Source organism: Phocoena sinus, chromosome 11 (genome assembly GCF_008692025.1).
Source record: "Phocoena sinus isolate mPhoSin1 chromosome 11, mPhoSin1.pri, whole genome shotgun sequence".
NCBI lineage: Eukaryota > Metazoa > Chordata > Mammalia > Artiodactyla > Phocoenidae > Phocoena > Phocoena sinus.
In genome coordinates this window covers 1241264-1257035 of record NC_045773.1, presented here as the reverse complement: position 1 = coordinate 1257035, position 15772 = coordinate 1241264, and the positions used below count along the sequence as shown (strand labels likewise).

General features: G+C 41.4%; 1 protein-coding gene across 1 annotated transcript in view; it reads right to left on the bottom strand.

Moving 5' to 3' along the window:
* Positions 1-12314, bottom strand: part of KBTBD12 (kelch repeat and BTB domain containing 12) — a 44524-nt gene extending 32210 nt beyond the window's left edge. Inside the window, 9 exon segments of the mRNA XM_032649002.1 lie at positions 3936-4086; positions 6169-6416; positions 6419-6444; positions 11249-11400; positions 11402-11481; positions 11484-11513; positions 11516-11549; positions 11552-11590; positions 11592-12314. Coding sequence (XP_032504893.1) covers positions 3936-4086; positions 6169-6416; positions 6419-6444; positions 11249-11400; positions 11402-11481; positions 11484-11513; positions 11516-11549; positions 11552-11590; positions 11592-12314 — 1483 coding nt within the window.
* Between the last annotated feature and the right edge of the window lie 3458 nt (positions 12315-15772).

Below are 15772 nucleotides of genomic sequence, written 5' to 3'. Positions count from 1 at the left end.
AGAGTCCGTGCTCCACAACAAGAGAAGCCACCACAATGAGAAGCCTGCACAACTCAACAAAGAGTAGCCCCCGAGTCTTCCCTGGTGGCGCAGTGGTTGAGAGTCTGCCTGCCGATGCAGGGGACACGGGTTCGTGCCCCGGTCCAGGAAGATCCCGCATGCCGCGGAGCGGCTGGGCCCGTGAGCCATGGCCGCTGAGCCTGCGTGTCTGGAGCCTGTGCTCCGCAACGGGAGAGGCCACAACAGTGAGAGGCCCGCGTACCGCAAAAAAGAGTAGCCCCCGTTCGCCACAACTAGAGAAGGCCTGTGCGCAGCAACAAAGACCCAATGCAGACAAACATAAATTCATTAATTAATTAAAAAAAAAGGATTTTCTATCTTTCAGTATTTTGTCTATGATGTGTTATGGTGAGGATCTCTGTGACGTTATCTTACTTGGGATTTGATGAGCTTCTTGGAACTGTAGATTAATGTTTCTTCATCAAGTTTGAGAAGTTTTTGACAAACATTCAGTTGAAAAGAGATTTCCTGCCCCTTTCCCTCTCTCCTTTCAGGATCCCCATTATACCTATATTGGTAGCTTTCATGTTATTCCATATGTCTCTGAGGCTCTGCTAATTTTTCTTCAATTTTTTCCCCCTCTTTTCTTCAGATTATATAATTTCTATTGATCTATTTCAAATTCACAGATTCTCTCTTCAGACTTCTCAAATCTGCTCTTATTCTAGGATTTCCCTAGAAGATCTCTGTTACATTTCTGGCTAGTTTTCTTATCTGCTGCTGTCCCAACCAGGACTAAAAGCTCAAGCTTAGGAGAGCTGCAGGCTTTTTCCATTTGCCACTCTGAGTGTGGGTTTTCCACCCTCTGCTCCCAAACATATCAGACCCCTTTGGCAAACAAAGCTGCTAGGATTCACAGCTAGTCCCACTCCAGTAGAACTACCACGCTGAAAGCTCTGGGCTGCAAGTCTGGGCAGTCTCAGGCCAGGATGTCACAGGCTGCCTGAAGACTGACTTCAAGTTCAGCAGTTTAGAGAAATTAAGCTCTTCTCAAATTGTTTATCTTTGGTTGATTTCCAGAGATCTGAAATTGTTGTTTTTGACAAATTTATCTGTCTTTATAGTTGCTTTTTCGGGAGGGGATGTCTCCCTTCTCACTTCTCCATTGCTAGAAGTCTCCTGCTTTCACTTAGATTCTGGCCCATTGAGTGTTTACTGCCATAACAGTTCTTAGTTCAAGGGATTTTAAACATGTTTCACCTCACTTTTTTTGGTATTTTCAGTGGGAGGATCAGTCTAGATATCTAGTCGGCCATACAGAGAGAGTTAATACTTTCAGTTTTTTATGACCATTAAATGAAATTTTTTATGTAAAGAATTAAGCAAAGTGTCTGTAACACGAAGGGCTCAAAGAACTTTAGTTATAACATCTGAATACTTGTATTGTAGGGATTTTACATACATTATTTTATTTAATCATATCTCTAAGAGGCAGGCATTCAAATTTTGATATTACCCCCCCCCAAAAAAAAAAAAAAAGATTTACTAGACTAGGGCCATACCAGGTAGTAAATGGTGGAGTCAGGGTCTGGTGCCTTCCCCCCTTGGTCCTGCTCCCTCCATGGTGAAGGAGATTTCCGTGGTTGCTCTTTTGGGGTGGCCTGTAGACTATCTAGGAGATCATAAGGAATTAAATCCAGCACAGGTATTAGGGAGAGGGCTCATTGCTGTACTAGTTGGCAGTGACTCCAATCACAGTGGGACACATAGAGATTCCCAAAAGCAGACAGGGCTTTTGCTAAGACAGTTAACACATGAGTGCATAGTACCTTTGTGAGTCATCGAGAAGGTTTTAGGGCTCTGTGTGATATTTGCCCACGTTCCGATTATATTTGCAATGAACAATTAAATCTGAACTAAGTGTACCACAAAAATACCTAAACAACTGAAATTCATTCCATTTAAAAGCTTATACAAATACTTGGGAGTTAAGTAGCAAACGTTGGGAAACTGGAACCTTTTGGATTGAGTCTGCCAAGATGGTAAAATTATTTGAGAGACTGTGAATCTGGTCCCCAGCCCTGAATATCCAGAAACTATATTTGATGCTGCTGCAAAAGACTTTCTAACTGATGTCCCCACTGACATTTTCTTCTCACCTTTGACGCGTTCCTTATATCCTGACCTTGGCAACCTTCCTCAGGCATTCTCTCATCATGTTTCTGTGCACTTTCTCACTGCTCTGTCTTGTTCTCCTAATTCTTCATCCACCAGCCGCTGTAAGCTGCTCCCATGCACGTGTCCAACTCTCAGCCCCACCCATCCCTGCTCTTGTGGGCTCATTCACTCATCCTTCTCGCATCCTCTACTCCTAGCATCTCCTTCTCACCTCCAAACCTCTGCTTCTGCCTTTCTTTCTAATGTACTCCCCACCCTTCCCCAGCGCCTCCTTTCTTGGAGCACACTCTTTCCTCTATTTCTCTTACCCACATCTTACAGGTCCTTTAAAATCTACTCCCTTCCATTCACTCGGTGGACGTTTGTTCATGCTGTGAAGCGTGAGCTCCAAAGGGTGTCTTGGGTGTCCTTTCCAGGCAGTTTACAAAAAGATGACACTATCAGTTGTATTCCACATTTAGCCTAGTTGTGGCTCCACAGTGGGGGAAATCTCATTTTGCTTCAATTGACACATCATTTTTTCCCACTTTTGACTGCCTCCAACTTTAATATAATAAGTGGATCAGCCCTTCACTCCTGAGTTATACCTCCATCCCACGTAATCGATCCTAGTTTAGATGTTATCTCTACTGGGCCTATGACACTGCATAAGGTTATAATGAAAGTAACGAATATATACCCAGGGGAAAAACTCAGTATAATCACAAGTGAGCCTCATAACTGGGGCAGTCATAATTGTGTTGCATAATGTTCTTGCTCTTAAAATCATATAGAACTATTAATGTTTGAGTGCGTTAATGACCTTGCTTCGCGCCGTGCAGGCAGCCAAGAGACAACGGCTTCCCTTTAGTTTAAAAAAAAAAATGCTGCCTCAAGTGCTTGGTTTGCTTTCAGCCCATTATTTCTTTTTTTGGCCATCTTTTTGTTACCCAGCATCTTTCCCGTGTTGTTTTTGCCAGTTAGGCATCAATGCAGATGGGACGAAATAAAGAATTGCATCGCCATCATTTTACCAGTCCACTCAGCCTCCTGTCTCAGCCTCTTTCTTCCCATACTCATGGGAAGGTGATGGAGGGGTGGGAAGCGAGGTGACAGAGGGTGACATTAGGGAGCGGGACGGGGATTAGACGAGCAAAGGACTTAATAGAAGGAGTGGGAAGGGTGAGGAGCCACAGAGGATGTTCAGAGTCACTTTAACCCACATTAGTGGGAATAAACCAGTCTTTTACCAGTCCCTAGTGGGGGGTGCAGGACCACACATATTCATGCCAGAGAAAAGAAAAAAATGCATTCGGGTAAAAAATTACTTAATAACCTCTGTAGAAGTTTGGTGGGTGAGGCAACACAAAGAGGACTGGTGTCCGTGGCATCGTCTTACGTCTGCTGCCTTTCTCTTCTGTTAGTCCAGAGAATCAGTTGGTTGCAAAAGCCCACGTTTCATTGGCTGAAGGCAGCCAAAGGCTTACTGCCTTTTCACCATATTTTACTTGGTGGGTATAGAAGGATGTTTCACTACTGTTCTTGCATTCCAAGCGACTTAAAAATTTGATAAAAATAACTTTGCTTTCAACAAGTCAATGGACTTTCATTTAATCTCATCCGACTGTGCTCTAGAAATTAAGAAACAAAAGAGAATTGGGGGCTAGTTGTGTATATAGTTGAACTGAAATGCAAGAGGAAGGGAGAATATTTCATTTTCACTGAGGCAAACTGCTGAGAAAAATAAAAGGAGTTACACTCTTTTAGCTTCTTCTTACCCAGAACATAAATCTCACTGTTGACCACAGCTGTGCTGAATCGGTACTTTGAGTACTTCATGGGTGCCTGCTCTGTCCATTGATCTTGGCTGGGGTCATACTTCAGCAGCTTGTTGCTTAATCGATCAGGTTCTTCATCAGGAAGATCCATCTGTGTGAAATTATGACAGCCAGTATAATAATGTACCACTTAGAGATCTTCGTGAGTACCTGAATGCAATTAATCAAAGCAGACAGCCAAGGAGATAAATAGAGGTTAAGCGTAGTGAGTCATACTCACAAACACACCAAATCCCATGACTTGGGGATATAAGTACACTGTCAGTATCGGAGGACTTTATATTTCTACGATAATGGGCTAAGGTGTTGGGTTATTGCAAACAATCTGTGATATGAGCAGTGAGGCAATACATACAGCATTTTTTTAAAAAATGAAGCACTGCAAAGCCTTAAAAACGAAACCAAGCTTTTTTGAATAGTATTTAAAGTATAATTTTATTTTACCAAGATTTATAGTGGCGGATTAAATAATATTTGTGAGAAACTAATTTTAATAATTTATAAAGCATTTTTCTTTATAATATTTTTCTAATCCAAGTGGAAGAAAATTACAAAAACATTTGAGTGTTTTAGTAATGAGAGTATTTTTATACCATAATATAGGAGTGGTCTGAATTTAATTTTAAAGATACATGGATTAATAGAAATTTTTTGCAGTTATTTTTATGTGTTTATTTATGTACGTATATATATATATATTTTTTTTTTTAATGACTAGGGAAGGTAGAAGTTGAATACACACAGATGTATGTAGCTTTTCCTACTCCTGAACTTGAGGTGAAGTAATATTTTTTGTCTACAATGTGTTAGGACCTTCTATGACTTCAAGCTAAAGATGCTTAAGTGTCTTTTGCTTTTTGTTTTGGATGAAGGTGTTCAACAGAGAAATAATTTCCATACTTATGAAGTTGTATGCAGTTAGTTTTAGCTTAGGGTTATAATCACTGTAGTGCAATCACTACCCCATGCTTTCTTGCAATTTAATGTATTGTATTCGGTACAGACTAGCAAAAGCTTTCGTTATGCAGTAAATACTGATGTGTTTGAAGACATTATAAATTAGGAAATACTGACTTTATTGTTTTAATTTTCCTTCTAATTTAAGTATTTAATATTTGCTTTAGTGGAAAAAAGCAAAGAAAAGCTTTTCTTTGGAGCATATCATGCAAAATTAACTATGTAAATGAATAGTTCTGAAAAAGCTTTATTACAAATAATTTGTCAGGTTTCAGCTACTAACTGTGATTAAATCTAAGCTACTTTTTGATACATAGCATGAATTTTAAAATGTATTAAATGTGACGTTTGTTATTAAAACAAGTATGATATACCATAAAAGGCAAAATTTAAGCTTATGAAATGATTTCAAAAGCACCAGTTTTATCATGAAGCGAATCTGGCGAAAGAAGAAATCACATAGGCTAAATAAAATTAGTTTATGTTCATGGGGACAGAAAATGAGCTGGTAAGATTAATCTTTATTAGAAAGACTGGTTGGCCAGGGCAGAAGGCAGCTGGAGTGAAACTTCTGTGAGAGCCCAAGGCGCTCGGAGGGACACCAAAGAGAAGGAGAAAGGGCCACTGTGGTCCCACTCCACTGACTTCTCCATCCTGTCTTGCGTCCCTTCTCTGGGCTTCAAGACAGTCCTCTGGTTTCTCTATCTGCTGATGCCCAGCAAAGACATGAAGAGGTTAAAATTGCAATATACTTTTGTGGAAATGGTTGTGCCATCACAGGATGAACATTCTGGTTTCCCACTTAGAGTAAGAACTTTAATATGAAAAAGACCTAAGAATTCCTTGCCTCAGGACATACAGCTGTAAAGCAGAGAGAAGTGGGATGAGGATCCAGCTTCTTTGCCTCCTACTTAGATGCTCCTTACAGATAACCCCTCAGCATAAGCATCCTTCATAGTCAGCAAGGATGGGAAGGGTTATGAAGAACACAGCACAAATACTGAATGAAGTCATGCCTATGAATAACACTTTAAAACTCATTCTCCTAAGCTGCTTTAACACTTTAAAATCTTCCATTTAATATTCTATAACATAAAAGGCATTTACCGAAATGTGAGTCATACTCTTTTAGTATTCAACAACTACAACATTTTTCAACAGAGCGGCCCAGACTCAGCACAGCCATGCCAGTTAGGTACACAGGAAATTTCTTAACCTGAGGGGTCCAGCCTCCAATCACGTAAAGTTTATTATTCGCTGTTACTACAGCATGACACGCCAACTGTAGTGGAAGGGGGGACACCCTTTTCCAAGTGTCCCTTTCTACAGAGTACTTATCAACACAGTTTGTAATAAGATACTGGTTTTTAATTTTCATCTGTCCTCCTATAACATAGAGGTCGTTATGGATGGTGCCCAGAGCGTAGAGCTCTCGAAACTCTGTTGTGCATAACTTTTCCCAAACTGGTTTCCTCTATCATGATACCTGTAAGTTAACAGAGGAGAGCCCAGAATTAGGTTTAATATAGAAACAACCTGCCAAAAAAAACACACTTGTTTCTTTTCCGACGAAAAACGGTATGATTTGGTTCTTCTAATTGGAGAAGAAAAAAGCATTAAGATAGTGATACAGGTTTGTGTTTTTTGGGGAAAAGAAATGCTGAACAAAATATAAGGTACACAGAAACAGTCAACCACACCCACCTAGAGAATTTTAGAAAAAAACAATATATTGAAAAAGTATAGATTATCCAGGGACTAGCCTTCATTTCCTAATTCTGGGAAAGAAAATTAAAAATAGGAAAGTCTTGGGCTTCCCTGGTGGCGCAGTGGTTGAGAGTCTGCCTGCTAATGCAGGGGACATGGGTTCGATCCCTGGTCTGGGAGGATCCCACATGCTGCGGAGCAACTGAGCCCGTGAGCCACAGCTGCTGAGCCTGCGCGTCCGGAGCCTGGGCTCTGCAACGAGAGGCCGCGATGGGGAGTGGCCCCCGCTTGCCACAACTAGAGAAAGCTCTCTCACAGAAACAAAGACTCAACACAGCCAAAACAAAATAAATAAATTACTAAAAATAGCAAAGTCTTTCAGCAAATCATTTGCTAAAAGAGAATATGTAAAAATAAACATAAAAAATGTCTACTCTGTTGACTAGAAGTTTCATTTTAATACTACATTCAAGAAATGGTTTAGAGCAGAAAATCTGGAAATATTTAAATTCAGATTTCTAATGGGATGATGCAGGATATATAGAATTTTAAGGATTGTTCTTGTGGTTCTCACTGGCTTAGAACAGAGTCAAGAGCATGCTACTGTATAAAAACCCACCTGTAGGTGTCTGCTGGGCATTTCTCAACTGTTTTAATCTACTAGGTATGGTAATTTCAGTCATTTCTACCACGAATAATTATGTTGGTCTGAGAAGAGTCTTGGGAGAAGAGCAGGGGACACTAGGTGATATGGTCTCTTAACACCTCCTAGAGTCCAACACATTAAGTAATTATCTGAGTGTGTGCATGTGTGTGTGTGTGTGTGTGTAGCATTACATGGTCACCAAGTGGATGAGTCTGTGCCCATCTTCTGTCTTGCCTCTTGACAATGGCAAGTCTATTTTCTCGAATCATGATCAGGACACATAGTCTAAGGAGGACAAAAGTACCCATGGGGACAGTGGGATAAAATATGTGAAATTATTTCTGTCCTAGAAAATCCAGAAAGTATAATTGGAATTCAAAACTAAAACAAAACAAAAACCAGAATAAATATGGAAAATAAGAAAAAAAATTTGTTGTTTGGAAACAAATTTTGCATCAAACATGTGACAGTTAATCGTATTACAGAAGTTTTCCCCATTGTTCTAGGCCCGACTGTTACGTTCTTCCCCAGAGACACCGTTTTCCTTCAGGCTGGACAGGGAAGTTGGAAGATGGTGCTTTTTTTCCTGTAGGCATGGTCTGCCTTGTCACAAACTGAATGCACACATTTATCAAACCTCATCATAGCTGTCTTCTATGTAATTCTAGGTAGGAAACCAAAAGTCCCTAGCAGCACAGGTGATATTTTCACCACTATTTTTAATTGTTCTGGATTTTAGAGGGGAAGGGAGAATTAGGTGTCTACAGGTGGGGGCTACTGAAGCAAAGACAATGAATATATAAATAGAACTAAAAATTGGGTTTTGGTTTTCTGAGGCACGGTTTAAGAAAATAGGCCAAGAACAAAAATAAATCCCACGAAGGATGGGAAGTACATGTTTGCTGGACAACTTGCTAATTGGATTTTTGTGTTAACATTTTGAATTAAAAATGGGGAGAGAAAATGCCCAGATGAAACTATAAAACTTATTATTTCGATACGACATAAAGAAGAAAATAATAGCGGCAAAAGCATTCAGTGTTCACAGAGGTTGACAGTTTAAAGACAACACTTACATCCTCAGCTGTTTGTCTACCAAAGTACGAGAGAGAGTTAAAAGAGATGGAAAGGTGTATTTTTTAAAAAAAAGAAACAACCTGCTATAATGCTAATCTACTTCCTCTTTTAAGTCAAAAGAAATATATCTGCATGGAAATGTGTAAAACTACAGAGTAGAGGCACGCTGGAAAAGCGTCTTGGCAAAGGTAATTGGGGTAAGGAGCAGAGATGATGTGGCAGGAGTGGACCAAAGACAGTGACCTCGGGTGGTACTGTCCAGACCTTAACTATGCAGACAGCACCGGGAGTCTCATGTAAGACTCAAGCAGGGCTTCTGATAATCTATTTGCCTTGCTGACAGTTTCACTATTGCGAGAAGTGAGAAGCGCAACTGATAGTTTTACCCTAATTCTGACCAACGTGGAAGAGCTGGTTGGTGATGGGAACTGGCGTGAGTTCAAGACAGGAAAGAGAGGAAACGCGGGGTGTGTAGTTAGACACACGCATAAAAAGGGAAGCAGGCATTCAAAAACAGTTAAGAGGAAAGACTTTCAAGGATGAAAACACACACTTTGAGAGGGTTGGACGTTTGTTAACAATTAACTCTGATGGCAGAACTGTGGACTACCTTTATTTTATTTTTTTAAATTTATTTATTAATTTTATTTTTGGCTGCATTGGGTCTTCGTTGCTGCACACGGGCTTTCTCTAGTTGCGGCAAGCAGGGGCTACTCTTCATGGCGGTGCATGGGCTTCTCATTGCGGCGGCTTCTCTTGCTGCAGAGCACGAACTCTAGGTGCGCGGGCTTCAGTAGTTGTGGCTTGCGGGCTCTAGAGCTCAGGCTCAGTAGTTGTGGTGCACAGGCTTAGTTGCTCCGTGGCATGTGGGATCTTCCCGGACCAGGGCTCAAACCCATGTCCCCTGCATTGGCAGGTGTATTCTTTTTTTTTTTTTTTTTTTTTTTTTTAAACTTATTTTTATTTATTATTTATTTTTGGTTGCATTGGGTCTTCGTTGCTGTGCGCGGACTTTCTCTAGCTGCGGCGAGCGGGGGCTACTCTTCGCTGCGGTGCGTGGTCCTCTCATTGTGGTGGCCTCTCTTGTTGTGGAGCACGGGCTCCAGGTGCGCGGGCTTCAGTAGTTGTGGCACGCGGGATCAGTAGTTGTGGCTTGTGGGCTCTAGATCGCAGGCTCAGTAGTTGTGGCGCACGGGCCTAGTTGCTCCGCGGCACGTGGGATCTTCCCAGACCAGGGCTTGAACCCGTGTCCCCTGCATTGGCAGGCGGGTCCCTAACCACTGCGCCACCAGGGAAGCCCGGCAGGTGTATTCTTAACCACTGCGCCACCAGGGAAGCCCTGCACTACCTTTAAGAGGAAGAAAATAGGTATCTAAAGAACCTGAGGTTCTTGTACAGGAGGCTCTAAGGTGAAAAGAAGGGCACCCAGCCAAGAGCAAGTAGGAAACAAATGTCAGGGACCCAGAGGATCCGTCCCAGGAGAACCATGCCCCCTTTCCCACAAGCACCTGAAGGTCTGTACCTGTTGCTGCTCAGTGACAGCTCTGTCACCGCAGGCAGAGGGCCAGTCACTATCCAGCGCTTGTGTTCCCACCCCCACTGCTGGGAAGAAGGGACACTTCCTCAACGTGTGAAGGTGACAGCGGGATGGGCCGAGAGCCTGAAGCAGGTACTGCAGTGAGGAGAGATGACAGGAAAATAGCAGACCTCTCATTCCTTCTCTGTCCCCACTTTGCTGTCGAGAATCACTTACCGACTGAAAAGTCTGAGAAACCGTGCTACGAGGGCTCAGAGAGGGGAGGGAGTGCAAGGAGAGCTCAAGGACCTACATGTACAATTCTTATTCACCCAGGTAGATTTAAGGGTTGAATTCTTGCTGAGTAACAGGAAACAAATATTTCTGTCCTCACACACAACACCTAGACATACACTACTTCTTAGCAGGTACTCCTGTTCCTCTTACAGTTCTAGGGTTGAAGAATTCTTAGGCTACAAACATTTTACACTATTAGAGGTTTAGCAAAGACCCACTCATTAAGGGTACAGGATGAAGGACTTCCCTGGTGGCGCGGTGGTTAAGAACCTGCCTGCCAATGCAGGGGACACGGGTTTCAAGCCTTGGTCCAGGAAGATCTCACATGCTGTGGAGCAACTAAGCCCGTGCGCCACAACTACTGAGCCTGCGCTCTAGAGCCCCAGCGAGCCACAGCTGCTGAGCCCACGTGCCACAACTACTGAAGCCTGCATGCCTAGAGCCCATGCTCTGCAACAAAGAGAAGCCACCGCAATGAGAAGCCCACACCACCGCAATGAAGAGTAGCCCCCCGCTCGCCACGAGTAGAGAAAGGCCTGCGTGCAGCAATGAAGACCCAACACAGCCAAAAAAAAAAAAAAAAAAAAGTACAGAATGAAAACTGACAGATAAATAGTACTTTTTTGGTCAAGAAGAAAATTATTACTCTGAATTGTGAACTAATTAAAAGTCAGTTCAAAGGCGTCCAGTGTTAATAAACTTTTCTTCTTGTTAAAAGTTATATTCAGCTCTTCAAAAAACAAAGCAATTAATAGCATATGAAATAGTGAAAGCTGAGAGTGAAAATATACAAAGGAATCATAAAGTATATACATTTAACTTAGGCAAATTCAACTATATGTTCTTAATAATGAAAAGGAGAGAAAATAATTTTAAAATGTGGATTGATTTCATTATGAACTTTTACATCTGTGTAAAATACGTGATTACAGGGTAATTCTGACCACAGGCAATTTAAGATGTGATCACCTCAGAAGTAACTTCGGCTGCTAACGTCAAAGCGAGATAATTGAAACAAAGTTACAAGTATGGGGCTAGATACAGACTGTAGATTTCAACATTCTTGCTCCTTTTGTCCTGGAGAGTTTAGAGGCACTTGCTTCTCCAGCCACAATGATAGTGTTGTTCTCCATGACAACACCAGTACACACAGTGCCTAAACCCTCCCCATACTTGGGAGAGGAGATGAAATAGGTCTTGCGCAATTGCAGGATCATAGCAAAAACTGGCATCTCCGTAGTTCCTGTGTCTCGACCTGACTCCTGAAGAATTGGTGCCAATGCACGCAAAAGACTGGTAGTCTCCATGCCGTAACGAGATTGAGAGAGTGCTGGTGAGGGGTCTTGATGGCTTTTGAATGCGTTTTGAAATGATGTCAATGCAATTTGCATCACAACAGAAGCATTGTGTTCCTTTTCAGGGCTTGTCTTAAAAAAGAAGGATTTACCAGTTGCAACCTAACTTGCTTCAGAAGTTCCACAAGATGCTCTGTGCGCAGTTCTCGGTTATGATTTACCCATCTCAGAACTAGGTCCAGAACGCTCTCCTCTCTAGATATGTTCAGGTCATCTGATTTAATAAGCGTCAGAAATTGGTGCACTTCAATTTCTAGTATCTCTTCATGTAAGCTCACCTCAGCAAAGTGCTGATATAAATACTTCTTCGATTGATCAGCTAAATCCTCAGCTCCAATCTGCTTTGCAAAATGATAGATACCCAAACAGTTCGAGGCATCCATATGGTCCATCATATACTTCTGACACACACTGAAGACTTCCTCCATCTGCATAAAATAGGCGGCCATAGCCACAGTCTGTACATTGGCATTACTGATCTCCAAAGCTGCATGGTACATATAGTTTAATATCACCGACACACTTTCTGCTGTGATGTCATAAAGTACGACTTCCCTCTGAGTACACTCAAGTAGTCCACAGGTAAACATCGCTTTGAAATAAGGACTAAATGCAGCCAGGACCAGCCTGTGGCAAGGGAATTTCTCCCCTTCTGCGATGAGTACAACATCAATCATCTCTGCTAGTTCTTTCATGTTCTTAATTTTATTCAGTAAATTCAAGCTGTGTTGGTATTTTTCTTTTCCCTCAGTCTTGCACTCCATGGTGTCCTCTCCAGTGTTTCTAAGCAAGTCTTCTTTAAATGTAGCTTGATTCTTGAGGTCCTGTTTACGTCTGATTACTCAGCAAGCAACAGAGATGTCATGTAACATTCCTGAAGGAAAGAAAAGAGGGAGTTTTCTTCTAAAACAAAAATTTTCTGTAATTTAAATATGCACCATTAGTTCTTAGAAGTATTTATAAGTAAATATTATTCATTCCAAGCAGAGTAGTTTAACATTAAGACAACTACTTTGGTATCTAAAAATAACGTCGTTGATTGTAAAATTAAAAACAGGAAACTATTAACCACTAACAATATTTTCCTAATTGGCGGCAGAGATTTTTCTAGCAGAGGCTGGAAAGTCCTCCCTCCCAAGGTGAACGAAGAGAAAAGGGATAAGATGAGCACCTTTCGCATTTCCCCTTCCAGTTACCAAATTCAGCTGACCCACAGATGGAGGATACAGAGGCATTAGGAAGCATCCTCTCTGAGGAGGTGCAGCATCACCGAAAAGGTTATGTGCACCGTCCCCCAAAATGCACCCAAGTGCTATCAGCACCAGTCTGAAAAATCACAAGGGAGGGGGTCTTGTAGGCTGGCTGAAAAAAAAGTCCACTAAAATTCTGCTCAAAGTTTGCTATGTGGCAAATAATTCAAAACAGTGCTTTGGAAAGCACAACCAAACACATGCTGATGTGAGAATTCACAATACTTGAAACTTACAAGTAAATCATCCTAATCTTAGAAAACACACAAAAGTCCTCCGGTTTCTCTGCCCCTCCTGCTTGGCTTCTCTCTTCCCTGTCTCACAGAGGCAGAGGTGGAATCACTTCTTGCCTGGAAAAGCACTAGTCTAATTAAAAATCTCTTTAAGCTGGTTGTCTCGGCTTCCCCTTCCCCAGGGAACTGCAAACAGGATGTTTCAAGGAAGCTAATTAGCTCTTTTGATTTAAAGAACACTCCTAGAGCCAGAAGCCTTAACGGGAGGAGCAGATCTCAATCTGTCACCCGCTCCAGGTCTAATGCGGCTGTAAGTCCCACTCAGCTAGAATAAACCTCGATGGTAGAAAAGTCAGCACGAGGAGATCAGAAAGGCAGGGAGGTGATAATTTCAACACTGTGAAAGCAAAATCTGTCAGCCGTGAAGCTTATAAATCTTCTCAATTTCTGTGATCCTGTAAAGGGTTAGAAATCTCATATGTCTCAATGAGACTTGGCACTTTTTCAGTGTTGAATTAAAGTTCATTTCAGGAAACAAATGTTAAGTATGATAGGAATGTTTAATTATATAATGGCAACTGTAAGACCTAAAAATCGCTGTGCTGCAGGGTGTGGAATCATAACAAGTAGCCAGTCTTGGAATCCGTATACTTGAACTAGAAATAAAAGCCTCCTCGCCGGATTTTCTGGCGTTAATGGCTCAGTTTTATTTCAATAAGAACTTAAGACTTTCTATGCAAGGGTTTGCAGGTTAAAAGTGAACGTCTGCCTTTTCGCTTTACTTGTTTTAGATTTTTACAAAGAGAATCCAATTATGGGTAATTAAGAGGTGATTATATTTCTAAATTCTCCTACAACACATTATGACTGGCCCAAATCATATTATGTAGGCTTCTTTACACATAAACACATCAATCAACTTTATAGATGACAGCTGTTACTTCAAACTAAAAAATGGTAAAAGCTTTCTTATAAGGAAATAAATATTTTAAAATTTCTATTCCATTTGTACTGATATACAAGAATCCCTCAAAGGGTACCAGTACCCACAATGCTAGAAGGCCAAGGGCAGCTTCCAGATCGGATCACGTGATCTAACACAACGCAGATAGTTCAGACTCATTAGTTCTTGATTTTGCTGGAAAGAAACCAGATGCCGGGGACCCAAATATTAGGACCACAACCTAGGATTTTGTATCTTTAAGGCAGGAACCAAGCTACCCTCGTTGAGCTTTTTGGCATAGGGCTAGTTTAATGAAAACTAAGTGGCATTAGTTTCAAAGAGAGATTAAAAATGAAATACCTAGTACATTATGGACTGGTTTTCTCGATAAACGTTATAGGTAATATCTTATACACAAGTCTATAGTGGACAATGTTGGCTTTCTCCCCACATTCAGCCTGCCTTTCCTTGGTGCCACTGGGGTGGGACTGACTCCCGTTCTTCTTACCACTGAGACTGGTTCAGGGGCTGGTGGGAGACCTGAGATTGGCCCGATTGGAGTGAAGCTCAGTCTCTGGTTCACTGGTTGGGGGTGTCCACGTGTTACAAAGATGAGAGGTCTGGATCCGCTACAGCCGTGTCCCCATAGCCAGCATGAGGACAAAGCCAGTACAGGAAAGAAGGCAGAGATTTCAGAGCAGTGGAGCTTGAAACATGCCTTATATCTGTGTTTCTCAGTTTTGAGAGAGACCATTCCCCTCATTGTTTAAGCCAGTTTGAGTTGGGAGTGCTGGTCCTGGCACTCAGGAGTCCTCACTAGTGTAAGTGGCATGTGCAAAAATACCGAGACAAGGTTGCTTAAGGTAACTGCAGTTAGATATTGTGTAAAGTTTCACTTTAGGTATATTCTTGTATTCTCTGTTATTACACTGTCAAGTAAAAGAACTGTAGAAACTTCTAATTATGCTCGTTTCTCCTTGATAGAAGGCAAAATTACCTAAGTCAGCTCTTCTGAGTTTACCTCTTCTCATTAAATGGCTACACCATTTTACAAGCACACGAACTGAGTTTTGAGCCCAGTTCCATCTGACTCCAAAGTCTGCACTCTTAATCACTCCCTCTAGAGCAAGCACCAAAGTAGGGCCAGAGAGAAAATATTTCAGGCTTTGTAGGGTTTCTGCCTTAACAATTCACCTCTGCCGTTGCCATGCAGAAGCAGCCATAGATGATACATAAACAAATGAGCATCACTCTGGGCCAAAAAATTTGTTTTACGGATACTGAGACTTGAATTTCATACATTTTCACACCTTTTGATTTTAAAAAGCCATTTAAAATGATAAAATTCATTCTTGCTCATGGGTGATATAAAACAGGCAACGGGGCAACAACTCGTGTGCCACTGTCATAAATAAATCCACTTTCTAGATTATGTCTGGTGCCTAATCTCCAATTCTCTGCTTAACTCCAGATGAAGAGTTTTGAGAAGGGGAACAGTCAAATTCCTATTTTAAAAGGATCATCTGGTGTCCCCAAGATTCCCAAAGATAAATCAATTTCTTGAATAAATACTTTACTTGGGTATAGTTTCTCTGCCCCAAACGCTGGCTTCAGCAACAAAAAATACTTTTAAAAAGGAAATAACTGTTTCGAACATTCAGAAGAAACATTTATGAATTTTTTAGATGGGCACATATATTTAAGTGTCCCTTCCTTCTAATTGCCTTTTATAAAACTCTTGAAAGCTACTCTAATTGCTGTGGATTTACAGACCAAATGAATTTACTGGTGTAAAT